We start from the raw sequence: 13,513 nt of genomic DNA, 5'->3' as shown, positions 1-13,513 counted from the left end.
GCGCAGGCTCAGCGGCCATGGCTCACGGGCCCAGCCGCTCCGTGACATGTGGGATCTTCCTGGACCGGGGCACGAACCCGTGTGCCCTGCATCGGCAGACGGACTCTCAACCACTGCGCCACCAGGGAAGCCCAAGAGCTAACATTTAAAAATCATTAAATTTCGCTTAGAAATCTAGATTTCCAGCCTCTCTCAAAATTTTGGAGATCCAGCCACACCAAGGCCCACATTCCCACCTGGCAGGCTCCTGCTGTAGAAGAGGCATGCTCTCCTGAGTTCACCGCAGTCCCCACTCAACCCTACTCATCTCCACACTGACGCCAACAGCATGGCTTTTGCACTGCTATTTCTCTTTTAGTAGAAAAATATTTCTCAGTTCCTGTATCTCTATCAAAATTAGGAAACAAAAGGTATACTGAAAGGGCTTTGCATCTTAAGAAATCTAGGAGAACACTTGTTTCTTGGTGGGAGTGAAGGATATTCCTACATGCCTAATACGCCATCACTGTGTATCTGTGTCAAATACACACAATTTAGGATCCTATATTTTCTTCCTCCAGTACCTCTTGGCTCATTGAGGCCAACAGACTGGACCCTGTAGGTAAGTGAGTTTGCTAAACCTGCTCTTTCTTACTCGGGGCTCCTTGAAATGGGGCTAGGATGAGGCATATGAGCTTGCTAGAGCTGGCTCTTCAGCAGCTTAAAGGTAGCCGCCAACATTACACCCCTCCTCTCATACTGATTGTTTTGAGAAGAACCTTGCTGAGACCATAGTATCTATTAAATCTTTTTCTGGTTTTGCACTTAGAATAATTGTTTAGCATGAGCTGCTTATTGCTGGCTCAAATTGTGTCTGACCAAACCCATACTGACTAATCAGAAATAATCCCGAGTACAACCTCTACTTTACCATAACGGCATAATTTTCATTATTACAAATGTTTCTAGGAAATAAACATTGAACTAGAACAAGAGTTGGCAAATTGCAGCACACAGGCCAAATCTGGCTCACCACCAGCTTTTATAAATAAAGTTTTATCGGAACACAGCCACACTTATTCATTTATGTACTGTCTGTGGCTGCTTTTACACCACACTGGCTGAGCTAAGTAGTTATGACAGAGACCTCATGACCTGCAAGCCTCAAATATTTACAATCTAGCCAATCCCTGAATGAGAAGGATAAAATACAAAGATTTTGACAGTTAATAGGCCAAGAACACATTGTGCTTCAAAGGAACACACATGGGGAAAAGTAAAGACGCCATGCCCTCTCCAGAATGTTTGCCTTATCAATCATAGTCAGTAACTCTAAAACTTTCTTTACCTTACAAATGGACATAAACAGAATGGGTTTTTAGGTTGAAAATGAACTCACTGTGGCTAGTTTCTGAACGTCTTCATCTGATGCTCCCAGAGATGCCAGGCCTATTTCTTGTGAAAACTGAGCAAACTTAGGATCCGCAAGTAGAGGGACATGTCCCAGGAGTTCGTGACATGTGTCTCTGAAAAGAAAAACATCACAGAGAAATGTTAGACAAGTTAAGCTATCACTGGCAGAACAAGACCTAAAATTCTAATTATAACCTTGTTACTGTAATTAATGTTACCAAATTTCACCAATCCTAAGATTTTTTTTATCAACTCTGAAATCCAGATACATCTTATAAGCATATGTGGTGGTTACTCTCCAGTCCCACTCCTTAAGGTGGTGAATCAGACTCATTGGATTTTAGGGCATAAGGAGAATTTAAATGTTATCATAGCCCCTCATTTTGCCTATGAAGAAATTAAAGACAGAAAGAGGAAAAAAAGAAAGCTAATATAGTGCCTTCCCTGGTGGCGCAGTGGTCAAGAATCCGCCTGCCAATGCAGGGGACATGGGTTCAAGCCCTGGTCCAGGAAGATCCTACGTGCCACAGAGCAACAAAGCCCGTGCGCCACAACTACTGAGCCTGCGCTCTAGAGCCTTCGAGCCACAGCTACTGAAGCCTGCGTGCATACAGCCCGTGCTCCGCAACAAGAGAAGCCACCACTCACCACAACTAAAGAAAACCCGTGTGCAGCTACGAAGACCCAACGCAGCCATAAATAAATAAATTTATTAAAAAAAGAAAGCTAACATATACTGAGCTCCTATTATGTGCTGGGTGCTGGGCTAAATGTTTTCATATCCCATTAGTAATTTCATCTTCACTTACGAAGAAGTTTTATTATTCCCATTTGATAAATGGGAAAACTAACATTCAGTGAATGTAAGCATTTTTTTTTTCCAAGGACACACTGGTAATAAGAGACAGAGACAAGATTTGCAGTCAAATTCCTCTGACTCAAAGCTATGCTCCTTCTGTTCTATTAACTTACAAGGTGGAGTAAACGAGAAGGGCTGGGCAGGGCACAGCTTCAGTTGTGGGGAACGTTTAAGCAAGCTGGTTAGCACAGGTAAAAATGTAGCCAGTGTGTCCTAAGTCTCTTTTCCTGCCACTCAGTCCTCAACCCTCCAGATTACCTGAGGAGCCTTTTTAAAAATACCAATGACTGGGTGCTACATAAGAGCAATGAAGTCAGACTCTCTGGGACAGACCTGAGCAGCTATTTTGTTCTAAAAGCTCGCAGGGTGATCATAAGACACAGGCAGGGTGGAGACTCCCTGTCATAACAGACGATGCTCGGAACACCCTGAACAGGCTTCAAGCAACTAGTAGTTAAAACTAAAGCTAAATGTGATTATGTAATTTTTTTTTTTTTTTTTTTTTTTTTGCGGTACGCGGGCCTCTCACTGTTGTGGCCTCTCGCGTTGCGGAGCACAGGCTCCGGACGCGCAGGCTCAGCGGCCATGGCTCACAGGCCCAGCCGCTCCGCAGCATGTGGGATCTTCCCGGACCGGGACACGAACCCGTGTCCCCTGCATCGGCAGGCAGACTCTCAACCACTGCGCCACCAGGGAAGCCTCCAATTATGTAATTTTGAGCTGCCCAAATTTAATGCCACTAAAATTACATCATACAAACATACATACATACTGAGGAACAATGAAAGGTGGTAAGGAAAGTTCACTAGGTAGCAAGTCACTCCTCCACATGCACTTGACTCAGTTAGAGATCAGTTAAAGGTGTTTGATTCAGCATACTTCTACACTGAGAGTGGACCCTGTAGACTCACTCCTGTGATCAGTTTTTTTAAAGGTCATGCAGTCTGCACCAGTGTTGGAATTGAGAGGCCCACCATGGATAAATCTGAGTACCCCCCATTGTAGCTTATGATGTAAATACTAAAACACCCCTACTGAACCAGGCAGAAAATATGACAACAATAATTTCAAAATTAGACCAGATGTCAAACTCCAGGGAAATACTAAAGATGGTGAGTATTAGCTCATGGTATGAATAAACAAATTAAACAGTAGCTAAAAGAACAACTATAGTGGCCAACATGTACTGAATGCTTCCGATGGGCCAGGCACAGTGCTGGGTGCTTCCTACTGTGAGAATGGGATAGGTCATGGTTACAGTGGTGGATTCTTGCTGCAAAACTGGGTTTACTTTTGAGCTTGTTAAATACTTGAAGAAGACAGTCTTCTACCTGCCTAAGTACCAATGGAGTCCAAAGGCTTATAGGTAGAAGGGAAAGTGAAAAGTTGGCAGTTAAAAAGGAAAGAAGGAAAATACGAGAGATCCAAAGACTTAAGGAGTCAATTCTTTGTGGTAAAAAAGGAGCTATCACCTGAGATTTAAGTTAAGGTGTAATTATCAGAAACCTATAACTCATAGCCAACTTAAGAACCTTTAATAGCATTACAAGGTAATCCACCCATACATAGAAGAGAAATTATAAATTTGAAAGAAAAAAATCATACAACACATCAGAATAAGTTATATTGTTTCATTAAGAATGAAAGCCTGAAGCAAGAAGTCTAACAGAATTACTAATGGAATGCTCGGGATGCCTTTGCCCTGTTCTAAGTAGAAATGACTGTGTTAGTTTGTACCTTCTTCATCGCTCTGTCTCCACATAGAGACCCTAAGAAGGAACTGCTGTTCAGATCTCTGAGCAAGTAGAGATGCAGTTCGTACAGTAACCCCACTTTCATTGAGTCAAGGCTCAAGCACCTATATTTCAAGACCACAAATAACGTGGAACATTCTCAGAAATAAACACTGGATTGTTCTCATCCCAGTGTCTTTGGGAAAGACACGTGGTATAGACAAAGGAAACTGAAGTGCCTGGAAACTCTTCAAACAACAAAGAAAGATGTTTAATGTTGCTAATTAAAGCAATTAATTAACTTTGAAAAGTTGACATTTTTTTTAGTTTCTTTGAGACCAAAGGACTTGGAAGCTGGGTTGACTAGATTTCAGGGGCTGAAAGAGATTCCAGACTGTTGCGAATCTGCAGGAGAAGCCTGAGCCTCCTCTCCAAACTTTGTATCAATTAATTTCCGTGGGACTGAAGTCATGCCGTCTCACTCGGCTTCACAAAGTGCAATAGTTATTATGTCCTACCTGTAAAGTAGTTCACGATCCCTATACTGGTGTTTCATCCACAGCTGGAACCCTGCATATCTAATTATGAACAGGTTTCCGATGTGAGTCCACAACTACTGCCTTATCTCACCAGATCTCTCTTAAAAGATTCAATTATTTGGCTATAATTGCACCTGTCAGCACACACTGCCTCCAATCTCCATCCACATCGGCAAACTTTTCTCTTTTTAACTCACATCCCTTTGATGCATTTTCGCCTGAATAATGCTTCTCAGAGCCCTTTTCAGAGAAGCACTCTGTTCACTGGAGAAATGTAGGACCTTTCAAAACTGTTAACACTGTAAAACATCATGTCTCCTTTTGAAAAAAAAAAAAATAGAAAGAAAGAAAAAGAAAAGCTAGAGCTGATATCAGACACTAAACTTTTTGCTGCTCTAAATTGGAATCTTCTCTGATAAGCCTTGATAGGAGGATTCTAAAGCTTACAAAGGGACCCGGGCAAAATGCCTCCAGGGAATTCTTAAATCATTCTAAGGAAGCTGCAATCACTTTGCTGCTGGGAAAAGAAGGGTCCTAGTTGTTAAGTTCAAATTCAAAATGGGTCTGGCATTCTTCTCCTCTTATCAGTTTTCAAAGCTGACTCGTCCTGCTTCCGGTTGAACAACTTTTTATTTTTGCTGTAAATTAAAGCTTTTAAGAAGCAGTGAAAGGGCACGCAGCATTTGCTTCTCATCCCAAATCAGCATATCTATCTTTGACACCCTATTTCTATAGGTTTTGTTTGTTCTAAATAACACAGAAGCCAACATTTAGCTAAATCACGAAGAGAAGAAAAGGAAGATGGGGTTGGGGGATGGGGGGTGGAGGTTGCAGGAAGCAGGAGGAGGAGCTGGAAGCCAAAATAGGGTATTTTTTTCAGTTTTCACACAACCTTTGGTGGGTAAGTGCAAGTAATCTGGGATAACACACCAGGACACATTGAAAAGGGGGTGACTTGGTTTCTTTTCACTTCACTGAGGAGATAATAACAGGAATTAATTTGGTATTGAGGCAATTGTTTTCAGTGCTTGTTTTAGAGCCATATACAGAGTTTCTTTAGATTTAAAATAGCATATTGTAAAATCTGGCCGATAAGATTTTAGGTAGCTCTGATGATCACTCCGCCTTATGTCCCTGTCAGATTATAGATAAATACATATGTGGCCCTCTTTTTAAGAAGCCAAGCACCTGGATATTGCCCTGGTGGAACTCCTCTTTCCTTTTTCCCCCCTAGGAATCATAAGGAAGGCCATCAATGTTACTCTTCTTCAGTACAACTCAGTACAAGACCAGCAGAAGATATTACACTTATTTTTTTTGGAATTTAGTTAAAGAAGCATTTTTGTGTACCTATTATATACCAAGTGCTATGTTAGGAACTGAGACTTAAAAGTAAATAAGACATAATCCTAGAATAACCCTTAGCAAAAGTTACCTCATGGTTCCATAAAAGAGCAAACAGCAAGTACTAACTTTCCTGATCTAGTGAAAGAAATAGTTTCCAGTTCTTACAAGTACCACAAAAGGGCTTCAAGGGAAACTGTCCATAGGTCTCCAGTTCCCCATCATCTCAGATATTTCTTATCTCTTGAATAAATAAGAGATTTTTAAACTCATTCCCTGTGTGCTCCCCCTCCCCAAATTTTCACTAGATATTAAGGAGGTAATATAACATAAGGGTTATAAGAACTGTATATAGTCAGGAGTCAGCCCTAAGTCCATGTTGCACATTCCTGTGTAGGCAAGTTACTTAGAGCAGTGATATGCAATAGGGCTTCCTGCAGTGATAGAAATATTCTGTATCTGCATCGTCCAATATGGTAAGCCACTTGGTTCAGGTGATTCTTGAACGTCTTAAATGTGACCAGCACTACTGAGGAACTAAATTTATGGTTTTATTTCATTTTACTCAATAAATTTAAATAGTCACATCTCTACCATATTGGACAGCACAGATGTATTGTTTTTTCATCTGTAAACTGGAGATTATAAGGGTCCTTATCTCATGGAGTTCTTAAACAATGTTGTAAGATAATGCATTAGAAACATAAAATTCCCAACAAGTTAGGTATTATTACACATTAAATTATACTTACACCTAAGTCCATTGTACTTCAGTAAGTTTTGCCCTTTGGGAAGATATTTTATCACTTAAATAAGCAGCAGTAAGTTTCTCCAGGACACAGGTCATGTCATGTTCATCTCTGGGTTCCTGGTGCTTAGGAAAGCCTGGCACATAATAGATGTTCAGTACCTGCTTTCTGAACTCAACAGAATAAAACAGAGATGGTGGGGTTCTACTGTACCATATAGAGGCAAATCTAAATGAATCCGAAGCATAGTTTTCCTAATTTCCAGTGTAGCATAATGTCTTGGACTAGATCTTGGATTTGGTATTTTCTAGTTGTGTGTCCATATGGAAATGACCTGATTTCATTGATCTTCGGAATTGCCATCTGTAAAATGGTGACAATCCTGCCTACCTCGTAGCCATGAGTGGAATGACGTCAGCCAAACAGAGCACATGTGGGAAATGTCAGAAAGGACATTTTTCCTTCTCTCCTGTGGTGGCTTCTCTACCTGTCAATAGATATAATTCTCGACAAAGCGGTGAAGAGGTACAACCAGTGGTTACCTCTTCCTTGCCTAAAATTCAAAGAAACTTTGAATTTCTTCTGAACTTGCAATTTTAAAAAGCAAATATTCCTAAAATAATTTTTTTCCCAGGTCACCTCCGTCTTCCACACCTGAAAGTACATAAATGAGCTTCTCCCTGATGACATGGCACTGAGGGACTATGAATTGTGACTCAGGTGCGGGTGCTTATGAGTGCTAATTTTGGGTTACAGGCACCACACAAAGGAAGGCAAACCTTGGCGAGGGTGGAGCGGTGGGAAAAAAAGGAATCCTGCTTTGAATCTGCTAAAATATATACACACACAAGCTGAAAGCCGTATCCCAAGTCACTACCATTAACAGCCTAAGAGAACAACAGGGCTCTAGCAGGCACTTAGGTATAAATTTGGTTTCAAAATGCACAGGTTTTTAAATAATGTATAGGGTTGTGTGTGGGGGGGTTTATAGAATGTCTATTGTTAGAGTGCTTGGAGCTTTGGAGACAAAAGGCTCCCATAAAAAGTCCTAGGGGTTATTTTTGCTTTGAGGCACCTCACAAAACTAGACACAGTATTATGATTGAAAACTTGGGAGTCCAGGTCTGGGATCGTGGGCCTTGTAACTAAGGATGCTCTGGAATGTAACAAGGCACCTCAGCCTCCACGTGAATTTAAGAGGTGGCAAGGAAGAGTAGGCCTATTTGATATTTATATAAAGCCTTTTTCTCTGCAAAAATCAAAGCATTATTTCATCAGCCCTCACACAGGGAGGTTAAGTGGCTTACCAACAGTCACACTGAGAGCTGATAGTGGGGCTTGGAGTTTGGGCACGCGGTCCATAGGGCCTTCTGCCTGAAGACGCAGACAGAAGGAGGCATCACTGCTCTGTAGTGAGGCACTTTCCCCTTCTTTTTCCCAGTGAAATAAAAGATGCCTCCTCTTGGGCTTCCCTGGTGGCGCAATGGTTGAGAATCCGCCTGCTGATGCAGGGGACACGGGTTCGTGCTCCGGTCCGGGAAGATCCCACATGCCGTGGAGCGGCTGGGCCCGTGAGCCATGGCCTCTGAGCCTGCGCATCAGGAGCCTGTGCTCCGCAACGGGAGAGGCCACAACAGTGAGAGGCCCGCGTACCACAAAAAAAAAAAAAAAAAAAAAAAAGATGCCTCCTCTTGATAAAGGGGCAGACTAACGGTGGCCCTGTGAAGATCAAAGGAGAGAGGAGAGAGCGGGCTTCTAACAAAGCCTGGTAGTTGGACCGAACACTGGATGGGACAGCACAGCACTAGACCATCCAATAAGCACATCCAGTACTTAGGGTTCTGGCAAAGCAGGGCCACCAAATTAAAGAAAGTGTCACTCTCAACTATCTTACATAAAATTTATAATTGGAAAATCAAGAAAGAAGCTATTCAACTTCAGCACATATACAAGTTTTGAGTTTTCCTCTATAGTGTTACTTTTTAATATAGAATAGTGGTTAATCCAACAGATGCTGGCACTACTCCCTGAGTTCAAATCCTGACTCCCTTATTTACCAGCTGTGTGACCTTGAGCAAGTTAATTAAACTTTCTGTGTCTCAATTTCCTCATCCATAAATTCAGAATATTAATGGTAACTCACAACTCAGAGGGTTGTTGTGATTATTGAGTTCATCCACATACAACACCTAAAATAGTGCCTGCACATATTGATATATACATGTTGGCTATTAGTAGTAAAAATATATATTATTATTGCTTCTGCTGCTTTTGTTGTTGTTGAACTTATCTATGTTGGAGAATGGAAGGGGTGAAAGTATTCTCGGCTTAGGGCCTCTAACGTCTTAACTGACCCTGGGTGTAGCCCAAACCAAGTTTCTCCCGAGGGAGACAATGGCTGCTAAGCTTGGAGTGTGAGCTCCGGGTTAAAACTCAGGAAAGGGAGGCCAGATGGGATCAGCTGTCTGAGAACAGGCCATTTTCTGAGAATCGCTGGTACGATGCTGCTCTGCTTTCCTGAACAGCAAAACGATGATAGAACCATGGAGGAAGCCAGTTGGCTGGGCAGGAAGCTTGGCACTGCGCTTGGCAGGGATGAGGGTGATCTGTGGGAAGGAGCAAGTTTAAGCTAAACCAGAGCTCAAAGGAATGAAGGTTAAACTCTATAAAGCTCTGGCTTATCTTCCTGGCTCTTCAGGAAGACCTTGCCCAGATGTGACTTCAGCAAGGCCCAATATTAAAAACACCCATCACGGTCAGGTCTTAAATCAGACAAGTTCACAGACCCAGAATCCCTCAGACGGCAGCAAGGAGGGGAAGTTGCAGAAGGAAAGGTCCTATCTTCCCTCTCATTACAGACCTAGTGAAAGGTATCTCTTTGATCAAGAGAGGGGAAGTCAATGCTTCTTATACATTTGAAAGCTTGTGTCTTCACCTGCTGGTATTGTTATTTAACAAATAATGTCAGGATTAATGACTGAGCCACAGGAAAAGGAAATGAATGATATCTGCCAGTTTTAGAGAGGGTTCTGTTCTAATAAGCAAGGGCTAAGCATAAAATTCACTTGCTTACCTTAGAAATAGATGAAAACTAAAGTTAGAAATAATTCACTTTTATTTTTCTTGTAAAAGTGGAACACAGCAGCAATGACAAGGAAAATCACCTGACTGCAAAACCTTTTTTAAACTTTAAAACAGTTATATTTTAAAATAACATTAGGGGCTTCCCTGGTGGTGCAGTCGTTGAGAGCCCACCTACCTGCCGATGCAGGGGACACGGGTTCCTGCCCCGGTCCGAGAAGATCCCACACGCCGCAGAGCGGCTGGGCCCGTGAGCCATGGCCGCTGAGCCTGCACGTCCGGAGCCTGTGCTCCGCAACGGGAGAGGCCACAACAGTGAGAGGCCCACATACCACAAAAAAACAAAACAAAACAAAACAAAAAACACATTAACTGCCCCTAAAGTGTCCAACTGTGACAAGAAAGATTTTTCTTAACGCAGATGCATTTAGTTGCATTATGGCAGTAAACACTGAAATATGAGTTAATGGTGCCATGACTTTTTTCCTAGTGGTGAAAGTTTGCTCTCTGATTTGAAAAGTGACACAGCAGGAAAGAGCAGAAAACAGACCCGCAGCAGTCTGTCCTGAAGCATCAGTCAACCTAATGCAGCCCTGAATCCCAAACTCCCTGACTGAATAAGCTTATGCTATGCTGTGCAAAGGGTATTTCTGTTACTAGTATATTAAGTACAACATCTGAAAAACAAAACAGAAGGCATATTTTTTAATGTTTTCATTAAAACATTTTTAAAAAGGGATTTCTGGTGCAAAACTTCACTAATTACTTTGGCAATAGCCCTACTGGAAAGACAGATATTGTACTGGCTTGACCTCCAAGAACTGATGTTGAAGAAAGTATGTTTATATTGAAAATGCCTGGTTGCTTCTCCCTGAGCAGAGGACAAGGGTTAAGAGGGTTGTGCTATGGATGTGTGTTTCAACACTGCTCTGGGCAATGTTTTATGTTCCAAAGGTACAGAACCTTGAGGCATCTGGCCACCTCTGGTCTTCATCCAGAAATCTAGATGGGATGGGTGGGTTTGGCCTATATCGGAGAGAACAAGACTGGATTATAATACCTTAGAAAATAGTACCTTCTTGCCTTACCCGCCTTCATTTCCAAGACCTCTGTCAGTCCACACTGCTTCTGAAGAAAAGCATGAGATTTGGCCCCAGGAAAATATGGTTTTATTAAACCGTATTTCTTATTAAAGAGCTCTGCATTTCTAAGATACCACTGGCCATCAGGACTACAGATAAAATTGAAAATCATATACACAAGCACATGTGCACATGCAAATTCAGTGAGCAAGTATTTAACATCCACCTTGCACAAAACACATTCAAGAAGTCTGTTGAAACTATGAAGAATAGAGACCACAGATCCCCTAGAAGGAAGTGTCCAGGGAGGAAAAGCCAAACGAACTAAGAGGAACTGGGGGCGGGCGGGTAGGATGCATACGACAGCTGAGGATCCAAAGCGCCCTCTGAACACCAGAGGGCTGACATCAGAGACGAGACCAGGCCAGACAAGACCAAGAAGTGAGGGAAAGCTACCTCCCTCCAACTCTCTTCTCCCTGCAGTGTGCCCAAGACCAGTTTAGGAAACACACTGGATCTCCACCGCCCCTCTCCAGCAAGAATCTTCTAGAGGCAAATCCAGAGATGTTCCTACCACTGTTCTGGCTCACTGTCCTCCCCCTCACTTCAGACATGCACAGCACGCCCCCACACAGGACAGTCCTGCAGGGACCTGCACCACTGCTTGCCAATTTCAGAGCGTTATCTTCTTGATGTCACACTTAAGAAGTTCAAATATAACTCAGAACACATCACAGACTGACACTGTTTTTTAAGAGAGGGCAATGAGCTTTCCTACCTTTAAGGTGAGACTGTATTCAGGGTTTGTTACCCAAAGGTGGAAAATGTCTTCTTAGCACCATGTGAAGTGCAGCTGGGTCTCTCTCTTTTTCCTTCCCCCCCCCGCCCCGCCCCGCCCCTGTCTCTCTCTCTCTCTCTCTCTTTTATTTTCACAGGGGGAGGTGGGGACAAGCTTTACATGTCCTTTCCCTCCTCTCCTTCAGCTTCACAGTGAACAACCCACTTTTTTCTTTTGATATGATCTTCATTCCCAAAGCAAAACAGACGAGCAAAATAGGTTGTCCCTGCTGGGTGTGATTTGGAGAGAAGACTATTCTGGTCCAAGTGACTATCCACACAGCCTCAACTGGTGTCTAAAATTCCACCATTAATGGCTCATGACTTTGCCTGAAGACACTGAATATATAAAAATGCCTTATTGATGGAGGGGTGTCCAGCAGCAGTTCTTGAAATCAAAGTAAAGCTGCAGGAAGGAGTGGAGGGGCTGCAGCCCTGCAGATGGAGGTGCTACCACCGCACAGGGTGCAGCCAGGACTTCCCCTGTTCCCTTCACTCCACAGATCTCAGACTGAGCCTGGGACTCTGTGCATGTCTCAAACCTGGCACCTTCTGGGCAGTGGCATTCACGGCCTCAGCCCACTGTGGACTCAGTTGTTACTTTATATGCCACGTTTGGGGATCCACTCCAACCTCAGTCTGGATCTTCTTGTTCCTGTATTGCCTTTGTCCCCTGGCCTTGAGTTAATTACAGTCTGATGCAGGAGACTGACACATGAACAAATAATTACCACGCAGTGTTGTAAGTGTTAAAGTAGAAGTAAGGAAAAGTACTACAGGAATATCTAGCTGTGCCTGGGAAAGTCTTCACAGAAAAGGTTGCTACTGAGCTTTAATCCTGAGAATTAAAATGATTTCACAAGAGTCATTCCAGGCCAAATGAACCACCTGCGCTGGCTCATGCCTGTGCAAAGGCATGAACCCATAGGCTCATGGGGATGCTGAGAAGTCCAGTATGGCTGGAGCATAAGGTTTTGGAGGGGGGCAGAAAGAGAGACAGAAGATGTGATTTGATGATATCAAACATTTTTTATTTTTTCCTTGTATGTAACAGGGAACCAACAGAGGTCAAACAAGGGAGTGCTACAGTCAGATTGGTGTTTCAGAAAGGAAACAAAGTCTACAGATTGCTTCTAAGAGAAAAATAATTGTCAGACAGAGCAACAATGACCTGCCAAATTTCTTCTTCTCAAACAGTGGTTCTCACTGGGGAAGATGCTGCCCCCTGGGGACATATGGCAGTTTCTGGAGACATCTTTGGTTGTCACATCTGGCACAGGTGGGAATGTACTCTTGACATCTAGCAGGTAGAGGCCAGGGATGCTGCTAAACATCCCTACCACAACAAAGCATTATTTGGCTCAAAGTATCAACAGTGCCAAGGTTGAGAAACCCTGTTCTAAAAGATAAAGTGGCCAGAGGGTGTAATATGACACAGACCACAATGGACTTCCCAGAGAAGCAAAGGGGAGAGCAGGAGGTTGGGGGGATGGCTTCTCAAATTTTTGTCCTGCCACTATTCGCATGCCAGGTAATGCACGCACACCCGTGTAACTTAGAGCTCTGTCTCTTTCCCTGTCATTCCACTGAGTGAGAAGGATGCTCTTATTGGAATAACCTTGAATTTGACCCAATTGATTTTTTTAAAAGAAATCATTTGTAAACTTCAATACTAGATTAGTGACAAAGTTGCTTGCGACCACAGCTGATCAAAATAAGTAGCTATGCGACAACAGTGTGCAGAATCCCTGCCCCAGGCAGTACTCCAAGGGAGAAAGAGCCTCACTTCTAGCAGAATCAGTGACCTTTCAATCCAGGTAGAAACACATGGAAAAGCAACTCTTCCCACCAAGAAAATCAGGAGTCACTGATTCTCCAGGACTTTCTGTACCGTCCT

At 42.9% G+C, this 13,513-nt stretch overlaps 1 protein-coding gene across 2 annotated transcripts in view; it reads right to left on the bottom strand.

Annotated features, from left to right (window-relative positions):
- The window catches only part of TPH2 (tryptophan hydroxylase 2), an 88,383-nt gene that overhangs the window by 36,104 nt on the left and 38,766 nt on the right, over positions 1-13,513 (bottom strand). For both annotated transcript variants that reach the window (XM_067008311.1, XM_059082415.2), the window contains one exon: positions 1,379-1,505. In XM_067008311.1, coding sequence (XP_066864412.1) covers positions 1,379-1,505 — 127 coding nt within the window. The remainder of the gene's footprint in view (positions 1-1,378; positions 1,506-13,513) is intronic.

This window comes from Kogia breviceps, chromosome 12, assembly GCF_026419965.1.
Source record: "Kogia breviceps isolate mKogBre1 chromosome 12, mKogBre1 haplotype 1, whole genome shotgun sequence".
NCBI lineage: Eukaryota > Metazoa > Chordata > Mammalia > Artiodactyla > Physeteridae > Kogia > Kogia breviceps.
The sequence above is the reverse complement of the archived record's forward strand: the minus strand, read 5'-3'. Positions and strand labels throughout refer to the sequence as shown.